This window comes from Lagopus muta, chromosome 4 (genome assembly GCF_023343835.1).
Source record: "Lagopus muta isolate bLagMut1 chromosome 4, bLagMut1 primary, whole genome shotgun sequence".
NCBI classification, from domain to species: Eukaryota; Metazoa; Chordata; class Aves; order Galliformes; family Phasianidae; genus Lagopus; species Lagopus muta.
The window spans coordinates 62,164,315-62,188,268 of NC_064436.1; the positions used below are offsets into that span (position 1 = coordinate 62,164,315).

The 23,954-nt window shown below is 37.2% G+C and overlaps 1 protein-coding gene across 7 annotated transcripts in view; it reads right to left on the reverse strand.

The window, feature by feature from the left end:
* Nucleotides 1–23,954, reverse strand: part of RGS12 (regulator of G protein signaling 12) — an 86,743-nt gene that overhangs the window by 31,125 nt on the left and 31,664 nt on the right. For 6 of the 7 annotated variants that reach the window (XM_048941418.1, XM_048941417.1, XM_048941423.1 and 3 more), the window contains 4 exons: nucleotides 13,493–13,514; nucleotides 6,149–6,318; nucleotides 3,026–3,118; nucleotides 1,830–1,973 (listed from right to left, as the gene is read on the reverse strand). In XM_048941418.1, the coding sequence (XP_048797375.1) occupies nucleotides 1,830–1,973; nucleotides 3,026–3,118; nucleotides 6,149–6,318; nucleotides 13,493–13,514 (429 nt within the window). Of the gene's footprint in view, nucleotides 1–1,829; nucleotides 1,974–3,025; nucleotides 3,119–6,148; nucleotides 6,319–13,492; nucleotides 13,515–19,108; nucleotides 19,812–23,954 lie in introns of those variants that run through there. The other variant, XM_048941421.1, reaches the window with a different exon arrangement.

Below are 23,954 nucleotides of genomic sequence, written 5' to 3' on the forward strand. Positions count from 1 at the left end.
TGAGTAATGACTGTATTTATTCATTTAGACCTGATCATCTGCCCTGTGCTATGTTGCTATATCACATTACAGCACCAATTTCCCACACTTAGCATTATCATCATTTACACATGTTAGTGATTTTTGTTTACACATGTCAGTGATTTTGCTTATTTGGATACAGGTAGTAGATATTTCTTCTTCTTGCAAAACTATAGAGAGAATTTTCAGAACTCCACTACAATTCTACCAGTAACACTCTATTCCACAGCATCATGTAATGCTTGTCAGATCACACAAATCAACACCCTTACACTTTATGCTCAGGACTGGAATTCCAGAAGTCTTGTGATAACACAAATGCAGAGCATTCTCAATATTAATGTGGCATCACTATTGTGAGCTGAACATTGAAAGTCAGTGGGTGTGTTGCACAAACTAGTCATACATCCAAATCTCCGTTCTCAAAGTCATAGCAGCCACCAGGACCACAAAACTGACTTAGTGAAACCAAGATACAAAGTCAAGCTTGGCAGTCCATTACCCAGCACCTAGCTCAGCTGGGTAGCACATCTGTAACTTGTTTGGCACACCTAGCAGCAAGGCTGCTCAATTAAATTGAAGTAATTCTCACCCTGTTTACATTATCTGCCAGTGAGATGAACAGGTACGAGGGATGTGAAAACTACAGATGCACTGTCAATTTAGAGAAGCAGGACAAGTCCAGGCAGGCCGCATGGCTGAGATCAGACCCACAGCTAGTAGCTTCATACTAGCATTTCCATCCACCTCCAACTTGAGGACGCAGCATTTTCATTGCACAAGGAAAACCTGCATCAGCCCAGCCACCACACTCACAAAAACACCTTCTGTTCCACCCATAAAATGGGAAATGAAGAAGAGGTCCGCAAAGCCAAGATGAGGAGTGCACGATAAAGCGTCTGAGATCACGGCTGGCAATTCCCACAGAAGTCTCAGACCTTGGTAGGTGAATAGGGAGTGGCTGTACATTTCCTTATATGATAGAAGCTGCCAATGAAGCAGTTACAACCTACCCTTCTATCTCCACTTTGCAGATGGAGGAACTTAATACACCCATCTGCTCTTAAATCCAAAAGCATGAAATCCAACGCTGCACTCAGAACAAGACTGTGATTTGCTCAATTTATCCAGTTAAAGCAACCTCCTTGATTCCTACATACCATGATCTCATGATTATTTCTAATGCTAAATTGTTAGGGTGGGGAGTTTGAATTACTTGGAGAAAAGAAAAGGAGAAACTCAAGTTCTGCAGAAAATGTAAAATATATCCTGTTGTTACATAACTGTTCTGAACATCAAGAATTATTTAAAATGCATCCACTTCAGAGGTCTTCAGTTTGAACATCAACATTTTAACAAGCTCTTTGACAGTTCTATTAAAGCAAAAGGGAATGACTCCTTCAGTAAAACAGAGCATATTTTACAAACCACTTTAACCAAAATTACATTCTGTTTCTGTACACAACTGTCCGCTACAGAAAAAGAATTAGCAACCAGATGCAAACACAATATGCAGTGGTATTTCATCACATGGTACTACTTCCTTGTGCTAAATCTTCATTTCAATTATATTTTTCAGATCTAAATAATGGCAATTTCCTATATAATTGCATATGCACAGAAATAGTCAAGAAGCGTTCCTTTATGCAACCTTTTACTATACTGCTAACAGAATGTCTATCATCTTGATCTCTTTTTTATAGGTATTAAGATATTCAGCATGAAAAAATAGTTTTAGACATTTCCCAGCACTTCACATGAAAAGATAACAGACATAAGTGTACAAAAGTTCTGCTTTCTGTGGTTACCTGAAGTTGCTGTTCCTTGAACATATCTGGATGTGGAGAATTGAGAATATCATCTGCCAGCTGTGCCTGGCTATCAATATTAACAGGGGTTGTAGCTTTGCTACACAAAAATTTACTGAAGATCTCCCGAGCTCTGTAAGAAAGCTGCAGAAAACAAATATTTTCCATATGAATTGTTATACAATTTTGCAAATGCTTCTTTATACAGCTGGTTTTTACACTGATATATTCTGTTCTAAAGAGAGCCATTCCACTTTCATAAAGTATATAAACATCTTTCATTTAGCAGCTTTTGTTAGCTTTATTCAGATAATTTTTTTCCTTTAAAATTACAAGTGCTCATCAAGTATTTCTTAAGCAGTAAAAGCTGCCAACAAAATAAAATTTAGACTCTGAAAATAACAAGAGTGCTATATTAAGAAGAATCTGCTATTTTAAGAAGAATATTAACTGCTATTTTAAGAACACGCTATCTGTTCTAAATGTTTCTAGAATTTCTAGAAGTCAGAAAAATGTATATATACATTTAATACTCACTGCTAAAAAACATTAATGCTCTATTTTTATCCTGTTTACTGTGAAACACATTCTGGAAATAATGAAAAAGCCACATTAATCTCAGCTTAGAAAAAAAATGCAAGACAGAAGAAAGTCTGAAGGGGGGAAAAAAATTGATGTCCAAGCAAATGCAAAGAGGTACTGGGAATCCATTTCCACAGTGTAAACACATTTTAGACACAGAATCACAGAATCACAGAATCACAAGGTTGGAAATGACCTGCAAGATCATCTAGTCCAACCACCCTCCCATTGCTATCAGTGCCACAAGCTACTAAACCATCCAAGACACCTTGTCTTGGCAAGTATAGACAGTCCAGCTGAAGGAGTACAACACAGGCTAATTTTCACTTGTCGTCACGTTAACTTTTTGTGCACTACTTTGCACTGGGTTAGCCAGTTTTCAATATCCAAAATACTTCAGCCCATTCTTACAGCTACCTCTGAACTCTACTGAAGCCTAAATACACCCAACATCTCAAACTTGGGACAGTACTCTTAGGAGACTGAGGCTTCAACACCATTTTAGTGAAATCATAGTGCAAAGATCAAGCATAATTCTAATAATTTTAATAATATTGAAGAAATATCAGTTTCTAGCAAATAACACCATGTACTGAAACACAGCACTGATTTACCTCTTTTTTATCATGTGCGGGTACATGATTAAAATATTCACAAGCCTGCCAAAATAAAATATTTTCTTCACTAAATTCCTTCCGGAGAAATTCCTAGGGGGAAAAATAAGCAAATAATTAAGTGCATCATAAAAAAAGAAGTTACCTGCAGTTTTGGACAATGCTAACAATTCAGTATAACAGTCCAGTTATCTTTCAAAGCAAAAAATCAATGCATGTCCAACATGTGCCTAGCACTTTTCCTCTCTCATTCCTTTCTAAATGTACACAGTTGAGAATAACACATCAAGTTACAATCAAGTTGTTTCCACATACAAAGATGAAGCCTGAAATTAAGTACCATCTACACTAGTGAATAAACTTTTGAGAACCATTTTAATATTTTAAAACAACTGCTTTAAAATACATTGTAAATCCCATGCCTTTAACTGCGGTTCTGACAGTATAATAGGACAGATAATTATCAAACTGTGTACATAATCAATTCTGTATTCATTATAACAACTTTGTGTATCACATGGTTGCTATATAAATCTTTCATCATTTATGTGGCCAGATGGGTTCTCCTTAGAAAAGACAGTCTTAGAAAGAAAGAAAAAAAATTCTCCCACTACAACAAACCCTAATCAGTACATTTATGTTATAGCATCCAAAGGTCCAAATAAGGACTGGGATCCCATTCAATTCAAAAAATGTACAAACACGAGCTGTCCCTGACTCAAACCTGTATAGCTCAATTCTGTGTCAGCATATGTTTCTTGAGAGTATTTTACTTGGTAGGAAAAAAAAGGGTAAAAAAGCTTAAAAAATTAACTTGGTTGTCTGAAAATCACCCAGTTTGTTTATGCATTAAAGATTTAAGCATCAGTGTTCAAATGAAATTTTTAAGTTAGTCTTTTCAAGATTCAGGGCGTCCAACTGTGGGAAAACAACTGAGGCAGACCATAATATAAGGAATCTAAATCCACTAGCAGCTTATCAGTTTAAACCAGAAGGTCCTGTAATAGCTGATCTGAGACAAAGAAAAAAAAATTCCAGAGAGAGTAGTCAGGAGACTTTGCTGCATTTTACATGTAATTACAGATTGGACGAGAAACAAATGAGTGAGCAGGAACAACAACCCAGCTGCCTACTTCCCCATTCACTGCCTTCACTACAGATCTTGCAGTGAATCTCCTGCTTGCTTTCTTTTTGGCTACATAACATTGGCACAGCTGGCTACAAAACAATTAGGAAGACTGAATGGTGCCACACTTGGAACAGTATGTAGCTGTCAAATGGCTGGGAAGCTGGAGACTTTGGTTTGAATCACTTGAGGAGGGAACCGCAATCAATTCTTTCACTTCCTCGAGGACTGCTCTCATCAACAGACTATTATGCAAAATGTGAGTATTTGCAAAACATGCAAAATCTCTCCTTAGCAGGTAATTCCTGCTCTGTGACAAAACTGTCCCCGGGAAAGGCATCTAAATGGATCAAGATTCTTACTATGCAATCATAAATTAAATGAGTTTGAGGCTCTTGAGCACAGATATTTTTATCTTTTGGCTAGATATAGGTGATTCCCTCTTGTCCTGTGGTTTTTCTGAACTTGTGAACTTCCTCTTGAAGGAACGTTAATTTCCTTCAGCCACCATGACTTGCCTTCACGTCAGACTTCATGACATCCAGGTTCACAATATCCAGGTTGCACAATATCACTTCACAGTATGCAGGTTGCAGGTAAAGAAACCTAAGTAATGGCCCTGGATCTCTCCTGAGGCTCAACAAAATCGTGGTGTGCACAGTAAATGTCAGAATTCCCTAATTGTTCTTTAAATTGAGTATTTCTTTGACACATACACTTTCGTAAAGTTAAAAAAAAAATAACTTATTTTTTGTATTTTTTTTATGTTTGAGATTGCCTTTTGATGAAATGAAATGCAATTTTAACCTTTTAATCTGAAAATCTAAAATGCCAGATACATTCAAACTTTTATCTAAAGTTTTCAACATTCACAACACTGAAAAAAAATTCAACAATTTCTTATGTTTACATAAGTAAATCTACTGATAAAGCAATGAGAAACAATGACTGAGTTTTCACTACAACTACACCACTGTTCAGGCAGAACTGAATTTTTCTTTCCAAATAAAGGGAATCTCAGTATCTAAGCAGAAATGGTAACACTTTGACTACTTTGCTGAGAAAAATGGAAAGATAGGGATTTTAATATCTAGAATGTATCATTTTGTTTTTATTTTCTGTGTTTCCTCAAATGGGTGTTTGCTGTTAATTTGTTTTCCAGGTTCCTTCACCATTTAAGATTCCTTCACCATTTCTGTGTTCAGTAACGGAGCTATTGCAGATTCCAATAATATAAATCTCTTATATCATAAGTTTCTTTACATTCTTTTTGTTAAAACTGGTTTGGACAGCACAAGAATTCCTTCTATAACATATCCAGAATTAACAACAGATCTCCAGTGCAATGATGCAAAACCTTATAGAGCTTGACTACCTCAAAGAGTTAAAATAAAGATGATACAATTCACAGCGTTGTAAATGCCCTGTGTAGATGCTGATGCTTTGCAAATACTCAACAGTAGTCTCCTGCAAGCTGCAACTTTAACCACTGCTCTTAAGCTACCTCATTACTTCCTAAATTTTTCTAAAGAATTTTAGCAGGAAGCCAAGCCTCTGTATCACCAAAAAAAAAACAAAAAACCCTTCTACATGGCTTTCAACACTTCAGCAAGGCTTTCAACATTTCAGGCAAATGTGAAAACGTCATTAATTCTTTCGTAACTAATAAAACTTGCCTTTTTCTTATAAAAAAAGCTACAGACATAAGAATAAACAAATATCAGTGTTATACACAATAGGAAATCTACTAAAAAATCATATACAATGCAGAATATATCCTCAACTTTTACCTGAAGCTTTGCTACTCAGAAATGCAAGGAAATACATCTATTTTCAATGACAAATCAGTCTGAATTTTAAAGATGTTCAGATGATAACTATGTAAGTCTCCTATTGCATGTCCTATGCAAGGACAGCATCATGAAAGTAAAAAGAACACGGAAAAATTACTGATATCAGGACGTTTGAAAAGCCTCATACTACCTTTCAAAGCTTACCGAAAAATACTTAACACCAACAGGATCCTGAAGAAGTCGCTCAAATGAAACAGCCCAGCTTGCAACTCTCCTTTCTCGAAGTCGTCGACAGCTCTGTACGCTGGGAAGACTCGCATTGCTACTGAGGCTATTTTCACTGATGCAGTCCTTTAAATCAGCGCTATTCAGCTCTGTTACAAAACAAACAAAAACAAATTTGTCATATTAATATTCACTTCTACACTCCTCTACAGCATGGTTTTCTTGATTTAATATGCCTCCTTCGCAAGCTCATAGCTAGGCAGTCTTCAAAATATTTCTCCCTATTTCCATGCTCCTAAGGAGCTAACGTTCCTGAGTTTGTGGATGGTCAATCTTCCTAATATTATCCAAGGAAGCAGCAGACATCTAAAAACCCATCATTTACCAGAAAGTGGACAAAAGCCTATCTGATAGCAGGACATAGCAACCCTTCCAACGCTTCTCAATCGGTGGCTAAGGACTCCGTGCTTCATGAAATTAAGACATTTCTGTTAAAGGCTGAAAATTTAAGGAACAATTCCTCAACAATTAAGTTGAGGAAATTAATACCAGAGGAGACATCAAACCTCTACATAGACCTACATAGACTTCCGATCCTACATAGATCTACATAGACTTGTGATAACTTCATGTATTAAACCAAAACAATCTTTGACCCAGTAAACAGAATACACACAAAAAAACTCCTAGACAAGTGGCCACTTGCTCACACAGTGGAAAAGTGAAAGAGACAGCTCTTCGAAGTAAGAGAGAAAACTGGATACAACAGGATTTTATTCACAAGCTTGTCATTTTGCCAAATTGCAGGTCCTTTTACAAACCACTACTGCTTCCATCTTTCAGTTTACACGAGTGTAAAATCAGAACAGAAGTACTCAGAATTACTAACTTCATAGATGTGGGCTGAGTTTTGATTAATTCTGGAAACACAACTGAACAAAGTGTTGAACAATCCTGATATAAAATGGACCCTGCTCTGAGCAGAACACTGCACTAGAGACATGTCAAACAAACTAATTTTGATGTGATGAAGGAATAAAAAAAAAAAAAGTTGAAAAATAAGTAGTAATAGACACAGGAAAATAATATCCCCAAATAAAACAGATAATGTCCTCAATAATTCTATACCAAATGAAAAACAAATCTAAAGCTCACTACAAATTCAAGGGAACTGAATTCACAAGTGGTGAGAAATGGCCTATTCCTTACAGAAACGTTTTTACTGTAGTTTATTTTCCACAGTTAGACATTCAGATAAAATAAAAGGAGCAATTTCACTCAAATTACTATTTTATAAGATCTCTCAAGAGCTCCTTTTCTGCTGTATATTCAAAATGACTTCACATTTCCAAACCCTATGTTAAGAAACACGGTCATTCATAAAGACAGTTATAAAGACAGAATAAGTCCTGAAACTTCATTTTTAAATGTATTCTGTAGCTAACAAATATGTATTAAGATGTAAAATCTAACTACTATAATTTTCTGCAAGGAAAGTTTTTGTTTAAGAAAAATATAACAAAACGAATTAGATTAGGGGGAATTAAATGGATAAATGGATATATTCAACAAGGAAAATGTTTAAAAACAACAATAATAATATAAGATCCACCAAATAATGCTATGTTTCCTTATAACAAATATTTATTCACTTTTTCCCAAAAGACACATCAGAGAGCATAATTGAGTCAACTGTTGGCCTCATTAGAGAATACCTGTCACCACAGTGAAACTATTGTGAAAGAAGCTAATGTGAATCTGAAGAGAATTACGACTAAATTTATTACCTGGGGTATTTTGCTTTAACTCTGCAGGTGGATGTGTTTTATTTCACAGTCCGGGATATAAATAGACACCCACTGCTGGAACAGTTTCAGATGTTACTAAGCCCAGATACCGCCCCACTGCGAGAGGGTTCAATGCCCAGAGATCTCTAGTGATAAATGAGGAACATTTCCTAGGCACTCTCGGGTGAACTCAGAAAGGTAAACTCGTCCCACATACCAAAGTGCTTAAACCTACATGTCTGACATAGGGAAATTAGGGTGTAGCCACAAGAAGTGCTCAATGGCAAGCCATGGGGCCTCAGGACTAGGAGGGACTGCAAAATGGTAGGCCTGGCAGTCACCAGAAGGTCAGCTTCTCCCTCCTCCAAGGGCAGCTGTTCCAAAACCCTACGGCAGGGAAGACGACCAAATTGCAATTACTGTCTGGGTGTTTACACCCGTCCCTGACTGCTAACTACCTCTAATTGCTAGCAGCTGCTCACTCCACTGGGTCGGAGTTGTACTTGCTATAAACTCCACTGGCTTCTCATTCCTCTGACATGCTGCCGACTATGGAGATTCCATGCAAACAAACAAATCAAAGAAAGATGGCATTTTCAACAGCTTTGTGAGCTACTAGCACAGGCCCTCCAAAGTGTTAAAGCAGTGTTAAGGGCTTTCTCATTCTTAGTAAGCTGTTCCTGTTCTGTTGGACTTGATCTAGCTAACTCGAGTTTTCCAGGAGGTACTATTAACCCTGACACCTTAAAAAGAAAACGCAGTCAGCTTGCTCTAAACATACATATATACAGATTTCTGCTGGAGTACCTGTTAGCACCAAAACTATACAGAACAAGAAAGTTTCTCAGAAAAAGGGCTGGTTATCCTTAACTACATATATCAGTGGCTGGAATATAAACCATCACAGCACAGTGCGAGCATACTGGTGTATAACTTAGAATCAGAAGGAAAAAGAAAAAAAAAAGGCAGTTGGGGAAAACATCACCAACTATAACACTGGTACGTAATCTATCCAGGAGTGTATAAACTGTACTCCAGTTTCTCTCCCCTTGCAGAGGAATGTTTCCTATGTAAGCCTTCAGCATCAGGTTTCCTGACTCACAGCTCCTCCATACCTAACTACACACAGCCCACTTTGGAACAGAGGAATAGTGACACTTTCTAACTGAGCCCTTTATTTCCCTTAGTGATCCAAAAGCCCCAATTCCTCAAACTCAAGCACTCTAACCACACAGCTGTGCAAAGCAGCCTGCTCCTCCTTGTAAGGTATTTTAAAAGGGAGGATTAGCTATTGGGAATATCAGGATGCCAAAGGAGGGTGCTGTGAAAAACTTTACTCAGGAGCATGGAAGGCAGCACAGAGTTGAGAAAACTTCCCAAACACCTGCCTACCATATTTAAAAGAAGGCTACTTATTTAATAATCCTGAGCCCAGGGAGCCTAACTTTCTTTCTGTCCTATCTAAGAATGTCTGAATCAAGCAAGGAATAACCACTCTCTGTGCAAACTCAGTTTCATTTATTATCTTCATCAAACACAGAATAGAATTGAGAGGCTGCTTTCTAAAATCCACACAAAGACTATCTCTAACACCTTTTGTGTTTACACATGTTGTGGTTTTATTTAATTTACAACAAAAAAAGAAAAAGCATTATGTAAGAAAATGCACATACTTCATCAAGAAGATCTTCAAAGTATTCAGGATAAGATGGCTCTGAAAGTTTTGATCTAAGTAATATAAGCACTAAGAAAGAAAGCAACTGAAGATGTTTTTGTAAGCATTTGTTCATAAGATCCATGTATATTCTAACCTGCAAACATTTTTTTTTAATATATAGCTTGTATTGTAAGCAGCTCCACGTACTCCTTGTAATGATCTGAACACATACATTCACGCAATGAAAGTATTCCAGTTAACCACTAAGTACGTTACCTGGATAAAGCTGATAGGAACCACAGTGGTGCCACTTAATCAAATACTTCAAGGCATTCAGTGCAAGCCATCTTTCTGAATCCATACCAAGTTCAACTGTAATGTCCCGGAACCCATTGGGTGCAAGTTGCTCTTAGTGCCCAGCACATTGTTCCTCTGCAGCTTTGGGATAAGTGAAGCTAACACATTCTCCCCAGCAATTCCTGGTAGCTTTTTACACCATTCGAAACAAACTGATTCTTTATCCTCATGGCTTCAAGCAGAGGAAACCAATAGTATACTTAACACTAAGCACTATAAAATGCTGCATAAATAATTGAAAGAAAGGACCTTTTGCCACTGCTGCTAAAGGAACTTGAATTATTTACGCTACTGTGGAACACAGCTACAGCGTGCACTGCCATTGTGACTGAAAAATAAGTCATATACCTATTGGAGGAAATAATAGTTCTGTTTACATCGTAAGCTGTAGTGGTTTGTTTTATTTTGGATTTTATGGCGGATTTTTTTGTGCTACCTCCTTTAGTTAAGGAGTTAGCACAATAAGGAAGTTTAAAATACAGTTTTGCATTATTTATTATTCTACTCATCAGGAAACTTTCAAAAAATGCTTCAGAAACTCTTCCATGCTAAAATTCTTTCTAGTTGATGAATACTGAAAACAAAAATCAGCTGAAAATAGAGCAAGTGGTATCTTAGTAAAAAGACGTGCCTGTAGTATTTGATATGCTTAGGCATGTGGAAATAATAGACTTCAGCATCATGGAACTGATCTCTGTAGGTAACAGCAGGTAGAAGAACTGACTTAGAGATTCCTAATAGAGCTATTAAGATACCACCTGTCTGTCTGGGAGATGAATGATGAGGTACTTTTATTATAAGTCCTTTGACCTTAAGGTTTGCCTTTGTAAAGTGCTGTGTAGGTATCAATAGTGAAAACCAGAAGTTAGCTGCAGACTAACAACCATCTCTGAGATGACACAACTCTCAAGACATCAGCCGCAGCCTTCATCCTGCGTCACTACGCTCCTTCCCTACAGCAGCAGCAATGGACAGTTTCCAAGTAGGGAAGTAGGAGAAATGTGCTAATTACATGTGATAATATAAAATAGTTTCTGCTCTTCCTAAAGCATAGACGCTGTAATTGATCTACAGTGGTGATAAGGGTGCTGAATTGTCTGTAATTCATTAAGCAACTCACTTACAATTAAGAGCTGTGGCTTGTCAGCAGAAGCACCACAAATTCAGGGAACTGGACCTTTTAAATATTACGTATTCTCACAGCCCAGTGCTCAGCTTTGGCTAACGACAACATCCCAGCCTTGTATGAGCCGAGTTACCATATAAAATAAATTTTCCAAGAGGTAGATGGTTTCCAGTGCCTGTCTCTAATGTAATAAAATCCATGAGGCTTAATTGCCTTTGGAAAGAAAACATAAAGAGAGGTGTCATGCCTCCTATTATACTAAAAGGGTGTATATAAATAATGATTAGTATTTTTTAAACATAACTTTCCCTTCCCAGTCTAAAGCTTGACAACAGTATTTATGCTATATGGATGTACAAACACTGTTAGTCTAGGAAGGGAAGCATGTGCTGCTACTCTCATGCTATGCAAGGTTACACAAGTAAAAAATCCTCTAATCTACATGTGCTCCAAAATGTGTAAATCTGTGCACCTATTAATGAATTTGTACCACTGGAGAAGATGGGAGAACTTTTCAGTGACATTCTCAACAAAACTGAAGGTTTGAAAATGTAATTCAGACATGAATCAGAGCATTTTACTCAACAAAATGGATTTGGATTTTATTTCATTGCAGTTTTTTCTGGATATATTCACTTTGGTTCTTATTTTTCTAAACTGCTTTCTTGGTATTTAAGCATTTACTCACTATTATTTAGCATAGTTCAACTACTGCATTCTACATAAACTGTTGTCCCCCCTTCTTGAATATCATTTGAGAATGAAGAGCGAGTCCAAATCAGAACTTCAGACCCAGCTGAAAAAATAGAAAGCACCACAACTTAGCAGAAAAGTGTGTATAAATTACTATCTGTTCTTTCTTCTCTGCAGTCTACAGGGTCGTTCAATTCCATGGCTTCACAAAATTGGACAGAATTAACTGGGAAAACACAGGTACCTATGGAATCAGAATGAAATACAACCAGCCACACTGAAAGAACTGAAAATCTTTAGAACAAGTTTTCACCTGAAAACATAAAAGGGTTGAAACAACTATCAGATGAGTACTATTACAGCAACCTCCAAGCTTGGGTAGGCTAAAAAAAGATCAACTTTTTTGTCTCTTAGCACCCAGAATTTCATCCAAATACATGCAGAAACAAAAATGATGTGCTTTGTAATCCTTGATAACAAGAGGTAACATCTGGGGACAAAAAAACATTTGTCCCACAGAATCAAAGGTTGTGTTTCACAAATAGCAGAATAGAGAGTTACTACTATCATTCTGTTGCCACTTTGCAGATAAGACAAACACATTACTGAGTCTATGTTCTCATCTGGACAGAACATCAGTAGACTTTGTCAACAGGAGAGGAAGAAAATACCTGACAAAGTCAGCCAGCCATTGAAAAACGGCTCTACCAAAAAGAGAAAAACAGTAATATTTCTTAACTGGAATTTTAGTTTTGCAAGAAATCAGAAAGTAAGACACAATGGAATTCTGTGAATATTACTGCTTCTTTTAAAATTACATTTACATTTAATATAAAAAAATATCCCTACCATTTACAAAATCTCTTCATTTCTACAGAACTAATAACAGCAACAGTTTGTCACTTTTATACTTATGAAAATTGTCCTTTTAGCAATATCAAAGAATTCCAAACATAATCAACTGTATGCGAGTTTCCTTGCACAGTCAACTGAACCTACTCCTGCCAATCAAAAAAACCCTCTTGTGCACTCTAAACTATGCATCTTGATTCCATGAAGAAGCACACTTAGACTATTTCAATTAACTTCAAAGATTCAGAAAGATCACCTACTGTTTAACAAAGAGTGGCCATTCCTTTAAAGCACTGAAGTCATTTTAAAATCAAAACAAACAAGCTAAGGTGACGCAAAGAGGAGTTTACTTAGAAGTTCTCTAGAACTTTATGCTCTGATCTTAGAAATACCATATTACTTACCCTTTTCTCATAGTACATCATACTGCAAAGAAATTTCAGCCTTAATGCATGCACCAGCACAGCTTACAATTTAGTAGCTAGAGCATCTCTCCAACAGGCTATGTAAGGGACAATAAAATATAAAGATTTTATCTAGCGTCCAATTACATGAAAGAATGCTCACTCTGTCTCTTTATCACTATGAATTAAGAGTCCTAATTATAATAAAAGTGTGCATATATACAGATATGTGCCACAAAGAAAAACTATTCAAATAAATCAGTGAAAGTATGCAACCATAACCTTGCAACATTTTCACTGGCACAGTTCCCAAAGCAGTCACAGAGCTCTGCACCACTTTGGAATCGCATCTTGTAATTTATTGCCTTATTTACCACATGCTTTGTTGCTTAATATGGAAAACTTGTTTCATTTTCATTATAAAAGTAAAAACAAGCTTCAGCTTACCTCCATCAGAGACAGTTGCTGACTGTAATAAGAAAGAGAAAAATAAGCGTTACTTAAGTTTCATGATATGTATTATAAATCTCTGAGTTTCACGTATTGTGTGAAGAGTTATCATTCTATTAACAGTAGACAATGCGAGAGGATGGAAACCTAAAGATACCAGCTGTTACCTTCTCACAGACATTTCCTCCTCATCATGAAAATCACCCAGGCCTTTAAACCACTGTCCTGGAACTTGATTCCACAAATATTTACTTCATAACGTAAATTTCAACATCCTTTTTCAATGAATCAAGTCCATCAGTCAGTATATAGGAGAAAACAGATACCTTTCAAGTGACCCGCAAAGACATCAAATGAAAACTTGACTGTGATACATGGAGATATGTGGGATGAAATTAAAATTTCAGATATTTCGGCAATCGAAAGATTGAAAACTTCCCCTTCTGATGACTTGCAGAGAGCCAAAAGGATGTAAGAATGGTTCCAGTAAGTTCAGACTGAGGTAGAATTCCTCATCACCTCTAATAGTAATTTACACAAAATTTTCAAGGACAGTTAGACTTCTAGTGAAATGTTAAAGTTTAAGTGTTTGTCTACCCTAAACTTTCCAGCTTTGATCACAAATTATATCAATGCAGCAAACATTTGAAAAAACAGATAGGTGAAGGCTTCCCAAACACATAGTCCAGAGCTTCACTTCAATACCCAGCCAAGTAACAGACAGGAAGGACAGCTGAAGGACACTGAAGTTTGTATTGATTTTCAATGGTAATTACAACTTACTACTTTAAATTAGAGAATCTTTCCTTGGTTATTTAGAGTGTCCTTGAGCCTTTAAATAACTTCCTAAATGATTACAAACCAACTCTCCTATTTTGTACTGCTGCTTAAAGAGCTAGGAAAGAATGCCCTATGTATCTGCAACATTTCCAAGACGGAAAACACGCAGAAGAAAAAAGCAGGCATATAAACACAGCTCAGGAGAAAGGCCATCTATCCATAATCTGTCTGACTTTACCGATCTCAGAACAAACATTCCTTCTCCCCCTCAGAATACACAGAAACCCTCAGTAATCTTTAGAATAATCGTTTCTTCTCTGCTCCTTATCTTTTATTCTGTATTTCGCGACGGAATTTCATACTGCTGCTGACAGCGTCTAAAGAGCACTGCTGTAGCTCCATCATTCCCATAAACAGCAGAGGATCTGATTTAGTTTTTAATACACGTATTCTGGAATTTTCAATGCGCAAACTGATCTGTAACTGGCATCACTGCCAGAGCGTCGGTTCAGATGAACACAAATGCATTTTAAAAAGACTGTTCTTGTTAAATTACACAGAAATGCTTCTGAATCTGTGAAGCATAATAACATTATAAAGGTATATCCAGATATCTAAAAAGCACTCATGTTTTGGGTACAGCCTTGCAAACATGTTATACATTCAGAAGCTGTAACTTAATTTATGTAGAAAATTTAACTTACATTACTGGATTCTATTATAAATATGACTGCCTCTATCCACATACTGTACAGAATAGCTGATGAACAAAAAATTCCAATTTTTTTTCTTGAGCAATGAAGAAAAGGATGACTTAAGGTAAGCAGCAGTATCACTTTGCAGAAAAGACAGGGAAAAAATCTTTCAAAATACACATGTTTTGGAAATGGTTATTTACTTTGGCAGCTTCCGTGAATGTAGATAAAAACATCAAGTATGATTCTTCCCTGTGTTTGTGAAAGGTAAAAAGCAAAATTTATAGGGTTCTCATTATAGTAAAGAGAATATTTACAATGCTTTTGGAAAAAAATGAGTGATTTAGCACAGAAACTCAAAAATTACTGGAATGGTACCACTTAATTAAGTTCTATGGACAATAATGGAGATGAATGAATTTTACCTCGATCCATTTGGCCTAATTTAAGGCCCTGAGCCTTCTGCACACCACAGATTGGCTTTAGTGTTTTGAAATGGTTATCTTAAATGTCATGAATCAATATCTTAAAATCTCTCTCAGTAGGGATTTATTAATACTCCAAAAAATTGCTCCTACAGGAATAAACAGAATTTCTTCCCTAAACATCAAGTACCTTTTTCTGTGCTAATAAGACAGTTTGTATTCCCTCTGGCCTCTATATATACCAAAAGCATAGCAGTTTTCTTAAGAAATATGCCCCTAGCATTATTCAGCAATTCTTAACCATTATCACTTTACATTTTTAGATCACAGAACAAGAATTATTATAAGAACGTTTCTTTATATTCACCTGTGTTTATGAAATTAATTCAGCTAAGTTAACAAAAACAGGTTGAAAACTTCATACTTACTTTGGATGCTTAGAAATCTTAATTTAAAACTGTCAGAAACTGCATACTGTTCACATTTAGACAAAGCAGTTTCTCTTCTAAACTGTTCAGCTGGAACTTGTCTAGATTTGTCCACAAGTGTAAGTTGCAAGACCAGATTTTTTTTTAAATACTATGATGATCTCATTTTAAAAATTCAGTATGTGATGGGGGTTGGTTTTCATTCTTCAGTGCTCGTGCTTAGCAGGCTCTTCAGGGCAAAATTTCACCTACTATAGATATGAAAGCTAATTTTCGGATGAAACCTAACACTCACCTATTAAGAACTACCTGTTAGAAAACACAGCTTGTAAAAAGCTACAAAACTATATGGTTCACGTACATGACCATTTCTGAAAGATGAGGAAAGACAAGATGTGTAAAGGGATGTTAGGAAGGTTAAAAAGTCTTCGTTCCAAATGACAGGACATACTTGTATACAATTTGTCAGTGTACATATGAACTATCACTCAGAGATAAAATCTGAATTGTAATCAACCCTCAAATCTCTCACAACCAGATAAGAACTGAAATTAGTTCTTCAAAGTGTCAGACTGGTTGAGGAAAAAGCCCATGGTATATCCCGATGGTACGTGCCAGGAGTATAAATACCAAAATTTTTATACTAAGTTTAGAAGAAATATAATATCTCTCAGTATCTCTCCTGCCAGAAGTTGTGCTTGCTCCTCCAGCTGGATGAGCTGCTCAGGTGTACAGACACCAAAGGAGGAGGATGTGAACTCTCCCCTAGACTTCAGGGCAAGGTCTTGATCCCTGTGATCCAGGTGAGGAGCTCTGTGCCAGGGCAACAAGCTGAGCAACAGCTTCCCAAGCAGATATCATACACCACAGAAGATGCTTTATGTCTCTGAAGGTGGCAAATGTTTCAGCACATGCTAGATAGTATAAACTTCTGATTAAGAAAAAAGCATGTAAAATTTCCCTTTGTATCACCTCTATTTGGTAGGTGGAAAAATCAGGTTTTTAATGTCAGGTTCAGGATCTGCTTGCAATACATCTGAAGGAGGATAAGCTTACAATAATTAGCAGGGAGAAAACTACATGCTATCTCACACCCACAACAGGGAAGAAATGCAGAGAGGCCATAAAGGAGAAAGCAATTTTAAAGGCTGATGCAGCCTGTAGCTTTCGTGGTCCGCAGCCTGCCAGACGGGTGCATAATGCCAGTTTGATGGCATCTGTCCCTTGGCACAAACTCTCATCCAGGAAATCCACAGGGATCCAAGGAACATCCCCTTTTACATGGATCAGGTAATTAACTAATTACCGTCACAGTCTGCCATAAAACCATGGTGCAGAAAAGCAAAACATATTCCTTCCATACCTCAGACTCTACTTAGAAAAATAAACCTGTGTGCAAATATTCTGCAGGTAGCTCATCGCCAGATGCCCTTTTTCACCTTCTCAAGATTTGTCACTCAAGTCGATAGTCATGCTCAAGTGCTCCAGGAGAACAAAGGGAACGATGAGGGTACTGGGAGGGGTGACACATCTTAGGAAATGCCAGGCCTTAACAATAAAATGGAGCAATATGAAATCATCTCCTTTAATAGAATGTGAGTGAGTGTCTTCCTCATGTATTTCAAACTATTCCTGAGACGCACAGGGATGAAATCTACAAGCAGAGCAAAAAAATACTGCTCTATTCTACTACAGCGATGACAAAAGCAGACTGAACAGAAATATCTATTTCTTTCCTGAGTATCCAGAAATATTCAAAGAAAAGAGGATTAGAAGTGACCTCTCTCTGCCTTTTCTACAGCACTCCTACTTTCAATACAGGCAGTGACATCTTGCAGCATTCAAAGAGTTCCCTGCCTGCTGCATTTGGAATCTGTGAGAGTTACTGATTACAGTACTACACTCACAATCTTTTCCGAAGCCCCCTCTAATTTAGCTTTTCAGCTTGGAATAGCTTACCTAGCTCCATCAACCTTCTAAACCGATTTTCTCATATGAGTTCAAAACACAAAATAAGTTTGAGAAACTCACTGTGCTCTTTAGGAGAGGAAGCACTGAAGGTTTACAGACTCCGTAAGAGCAGCCAACTTTCAAACAGTTTGTCACTTAGTTCTGGAGAGCCTATCACTCAGCCAGCTGCCTGCTTGCATCCAGGTTTGTTCAAACCCCTCATTAAATCACCCAAGGCCACTTCTCTTTCTGCCAAGTAAGGAATTACGAGCTGGTTCCTAGATCTCAAGGCGGACTACTCCAGGACTTGCACTGCATATGTGTATTTTTATCCTTTTAAATGCACTATAGCATTAACATTGTGCAAATGCCATGACCTCTGATGATCTCTGGGAGGGGAATCATGCCTCAAAATGTAGTTAATATTGTCCTAATGTTTGAAATCAAAGACAAAGCCATATTACTTATAGATTACTCATACATTTTCCATCCAATAAATATCTCACATATATATCTTACCTAAACATTGTGTGATATCATTTTTATCCTCAGTTGAAAATGTTACTGCAATTAATGTAATGATATAGAATTTTATGAAAATGAAGCCCCTTCACAATGTCTTTTGAAGGAGAACTCTTACATAATTTGTCTCTTCGACTGTCTTTCATGAAAGAAGGGCATTTATAATAGCTAATACAAAAGTATTACAGATGTAAGAATTCTCAAGAAAAAAAAATACTATTGCACATTTGGATCTACAGAAATGACATCTGAACAGTATATGATGTGACATTTCGAATTCCTTTAGGAAAAAAATGTTCAACTTTTCTACCCCAAACAAAGCCAATCTTATTACATATAAACACAGTGGCTTAAATGCCAAGCCATCCTTAAAATTATTTTGATCAAGATATAAACATATATACAGTTTTACCTACACATATAATATTGACATACTGGCACAGAAAGCACGCACAAAATACACTGCACAGAATTGAAAAGAATAGGCACAGATTATCAACTTATTGATCTTTTATCTTTAAATGTCCTGGGCACAGTTCATAAGTACACCTCCAAATGCGACTGTTAGCTGGTACAATAAGGTTTCCCTTTACATGACAATATAAATATATTTATGACAATAAAATCAAATGTCTGCATTTAGGAAGGAGTTTTAACTCCAGTACTTTAAAGTAACAAAGCTGCAAGGCAAAACAAAAAGCATGCTCGAGCTGATAACATTCTTCTCGGTTTTCTTGCCAATAACAATAGCTTCTTCTAATTTCTCACTGCAACGATGCCATGCCTTAGCTAAATATAATTCATATCACTTACCCGCTCTTCATAAGAAACAGCAGTTATTTTTCCTAACAGTACTCTTCCTAAATTCATCTTCACTTAATATGGAAAAAGCATTTCCTTAGCAAATCGGCTTTGCAAAGATTAAGCTAAAAAATCCAGCCCTATTCCATGCCTGTACATGCCAGTAAAGTTTAAAGGCATTTCGTATGAAGTTCTATTTTACTCCCTTTATGTTACCCATAGCAACAGGCCAATGCAGGAAGCTGTGGTTCGTCAGGGATTCAGATTAGATCTCAATTATCTCTCCTGAGAAACGCTAGATCGTTTTATATAAATCAAGACAATTGTATTTTAAAGCGCTTCCTATAAGTTGAACGTGCGATGGTCCTGTGCTCAGTAAAACAGATTTCCAAAGCAGTTTCCAGCAAAACAATAGTTAATCGCCATAACACTAGTTATAGAAACATTTACATCGTAAACCCCTATTTTCAGAGGTTTACATCATGCAAGCCAGATTAAAGTAAGACCTTGAACGGTCTCTTCTGCTCAATTTTTCAGCAGTTAACACTGTAAATCGCAGGTAAAAATCTACAGCACAAGGAAACTTGGCAGACTCAGCTAAAGCTAGGTGCAGCCCCTTGTCCCTAAAGACAGAATCCTCCTTGCAGAAACCAACTGATACTCTCCCTTCCCTCTTTGCTACCCCAGCCTGTGCTTTCCTGATGTCAAGGCAGCTCTGTGCACAGCGCCCTAGGAACAGAGAGCAAAATCAGCTGCTTGTCATGCAAGAGGGAAGTGCTCTTCACTTGCCTGTGGTAGTAGTGGTTTCAAGAGACTGTATATGGAAAGAGCAGAATGTCATGAAGTTTGTTGCTGTTCTGAAGTAAATAGCGGTAGTACCTGGAGCACTGTTTGTTGCTTTTGAAGCAACCAGAATAGAAGTTTTGCTAAAAACAAAAACCAGAATTACAAATTGAAAATAGTTAGTGAGCATTTTTACTGTTTTTATGCTTTGGGGATGTCCTGACATGATGGACTTACAAGCAGTACTTTAAGAAAGAGCGACCTGCTCCCTTTTCAACGCAGCACGTGGGATCCCCCACATCCATCCAGTCCCAGTTCCCCTAATCTGTAGCTCGCTCCAAAAGTATTGCCACCTATTTATTTCCCTGAAAATGGCAGAAGCTATAAAGAGCACAATAACACAATTGGATACAGCAAATTCTCAGCTACAGAAAACATTTTTTCTCAACACAGTCACCATCATTAGCTAGGAATTTTCACTGGTGATGATAAAGAGCCTGCATGCTGCACTCATAAAAGTCTGTTCCAGTGGAGCTGACAACTGCAGTCACTGCTGAAGTGCATCACCCACCACCTCACATCCACTGTCTGGTCTCCATAAATGCTCAGCAAGTGCCTATGAGTATCAACAGGTGTCATTTTTTCTACGTGGAAGAATTCAGCGCCACACCTTTCTCTCACATGCACTTCCACGTCAGACGTCATTTTGTCAGAGTGCCCCTCTGCTGCCATCTGTCACACAGCAACAACACATTGCTGTGAATATTGGTGGGAAAGTTCAACCTCTACTACCATCCCTTCAGCGCCCACCTCTGATGTCATGGGCCAATATCATAAAGTAGGAGGCATTACTTCTGGAGCAGCCTTAGTATAAATTAAATACGAAGATGGGAAATTTTACCCTGAACTGATACAAAGAGAGGCAAAAAGATGTTTCAACAATTCAGCATGGGCACTCTTAGCTAACAGAGCAACTCAACCTTACAGACTTAATTCAGAGTGAGCAGGGAAGAAATTCAAGCTAATTACTGATGAAAATAGAGGAATCGTGATTTAACAGGCATTCTTGAGACAACAATTTGGTGCCATGGACAAAGTTCATTTATGAGTGATTATGAATCTCAATAGGCACACTGCTGCATCTCAAAATGCTGTCTTCCACAAGAATTTAATACCATAACGAAATGCAACAGAAACAAATGGGGAGGTTGATAGGAAGGAATACATTCTATAAAATATAATATTATTTTTGGACTTACAAAGCAAATTCCTTAGGAGATTTTCAGAACAGAACAGTTCTACTGCTTAAATAAGTGTTAAAAATTATAATTTTATAATGAAAACTGGCCAAATTGAGCTGTTTAAATGCTGCATGTTGCTTGACACTAGAGCAAGTAGGCTCGAGAGTGTATTTTCATTGTCAGTACCTTCAACAACCAGATCATATTGACATTACACATAGGCAGCAAGCACCTGCGCAGTAATCCTCACATGAGATACGTAAAAAGCACAGAGGGGTCAGAAAGGCCTGGAGAGCTGTCCTGCAAACATCCCCTTGGGGCATCACAGAACAGGATTTTAATTGACAGTGTTTAGTCCTAAGTCCTACAGGAATCTCCTACAAAACCCAAATGTCCCAGCACGGTTTTGCCAGGTGTGGTTCTTACCCACAAAAACATGAGAATGATTGGGAGGAGAAGGAGGATCACACGTGAGGAATTAAATGCAGCATCAGGGTCAGCACTGCACCAGAGCCCCATGGTGGCACAGGGCTGGGAGCACCGTGTGTGGGCAATGCTCTGCACATCCTACGCTCCTGCACTTGGTGTTACAAAGCCAATAATCCCTCCATTTACAGCCCTCTACAGTTGTTGATTTTATGTCCTGAACTGCGTGCCGCATGTCCACATTTTTCCATGCAGCGACTCTACTAGCGCTGAAGATGAACTCTGCCAATTAGATGACATCAGTTAATGATAATGGCAATGAAATGCTATGCTAATCTGAAAGCCATGGAAAAAAAATATTCATTTCCCTCTGTATTTTCACAGAATATTTTTGTAGCTGCCAGATTGAAAACCAGGCAGACAACTCTGAGTTCAAAGGTCCAAAGCAGAAGGAATTCTAATTTGCAAAGCTATTAATGGAAAGTGTTAAATGATGGCACAAGAGCCTTAAAAAACCTATTCAGATTTACCAAAGGCGACATTCGTAAACCCACATCCATCTGTTCAGAAGCTAAACTGTGGGAAGGGGTAGCAGCCCCAGATATGGCTGATCTGTTCTTCTCTTCCACCCTTCCTCTACTTTCTGCTCTTATTTTCTTTTGTGCTCTTGTTTTCACAGAAGAAAAGGCTCAAGAGAAAGACAGAATGGCAGGAAGCCTGGATAAGTTTTAACTTGTCAAAAGATGAATAGGATTTAATATATCCATTACTACTAAAAGAAAGAACACAAACACACACACAAAAAAATACAAGGCAACTAGAGAGAGGTAATTCTCTGGATGAACTCTTGGTAATGCAAATTCCTAAACTATATCTAACATTGGCAGAATGATCCCCAAAAATCTCAAATCTCAAGGTTTTTTTTCCCTTTTTTTTTTTTTTTTTTTGTCCCACGTTAAATAAAATACCTGTATGAAAAGCCCGGCAAAAGAATTGTTAACAACACAACTTAGCTCACCGCAGTGAGTTTCTGAAAGCAGGAGAATTGCAACTTATCTACAAACTAAGCAAACTGTCCTGTAGAACAGATGTTTTCCTAATTCTCCAAAATTTCTATAATTTGTCCGGATGTATTTTTGCAGAGGATTTGTCAGCTACTCAGCAGTAAACAGACCGTGTAAGTGCTAATAATTAAAAGCGGGAAGATTCTCATGTTTACAGGAATGTGGTTTCCTTCTATCAGTTTTAAAGATGAAAGTCTTTCGTATTCCAGGATTATATTAAGAAAAAACATTTTCAAGCTATTTGGAATGCATTCGTTTATAAATAACCGAAATAGAAGCAAGGCTTCCAATAATACAATAAATTCAGCACGGACTGGATGCAAACGGCTGTTCCGAGTGCCCCCTGCTGTCCAATGCCATTCCGAGCCCAATGTACACACCTCAAGCTGCTAGGGAAGATCTGCCATCCCAAAATCTCCCGCAAAAATAAGGAGTTGGTTCTGCAAGTTGTATTTTACACTCTGAAATACAATTCTGCAGAGCCTGACCGTAAACAGATAATAAAACATACACTTTTCCACAGTCCTTTTTGAAACAAACATCACCATTTCTTTCCTTTCCTTCAACAGCAGCTTAAGACATCTGTACTTCCTCCACTAAAGCAAACATGCAGCAATAGCATGCATAACTTGAGCATCCGGATGGAAGCTGAATTTGCAGCCTAATAGTAAATTAAAGTTAAATCACATAATAAGGAGGATATGATTAAGTGACAGATCACTAAGACACATTAAGTTGCTTCTCAATTTCCTACTACTACAGACAGAGCCTTGAAGAGTCAATACATCTGGGGAAATCAACGCAAAACCAAATGGGGAAACAACTTATTTTTAATTAAACAGTTCATACACATCTTTGATATTCCATCTAGGACTGTAACTCACAGAATATGGTGTCTAAGCAATAAAAAGATAAAAACTGAGCTGGAGGGTCTACAACTCAAAAAATCTCTATTCGATATATACTTTTCATTTAGTTTAATAACTCACACCATCTGGACTCTGTTTTATTGGATAAAAATCCAGATGGAAAGAAATCGGTTTAGCTGCACACCTTAAAAACCCACCGTAACGATGAGAAGGTAACAAAGCTCTCACACAACATTCTGACTTTCTAGAAACACATGTACAAGCATAGTGAAAATTAAACAACAGATTTATTAAAAACTTAATCAAAGAAATACCTGAATACACAGTATATTCACTCCACATGGTAAAAACAATATAATGTCACTTAAAACATGGCTATAAAAATGGTATATTCTTAATTTTATAATAGAGGCTATATAGGAAGTTAACTTAAATACTTATACTTACAAACTTTGTCTCTTTAAAAACTCATTGA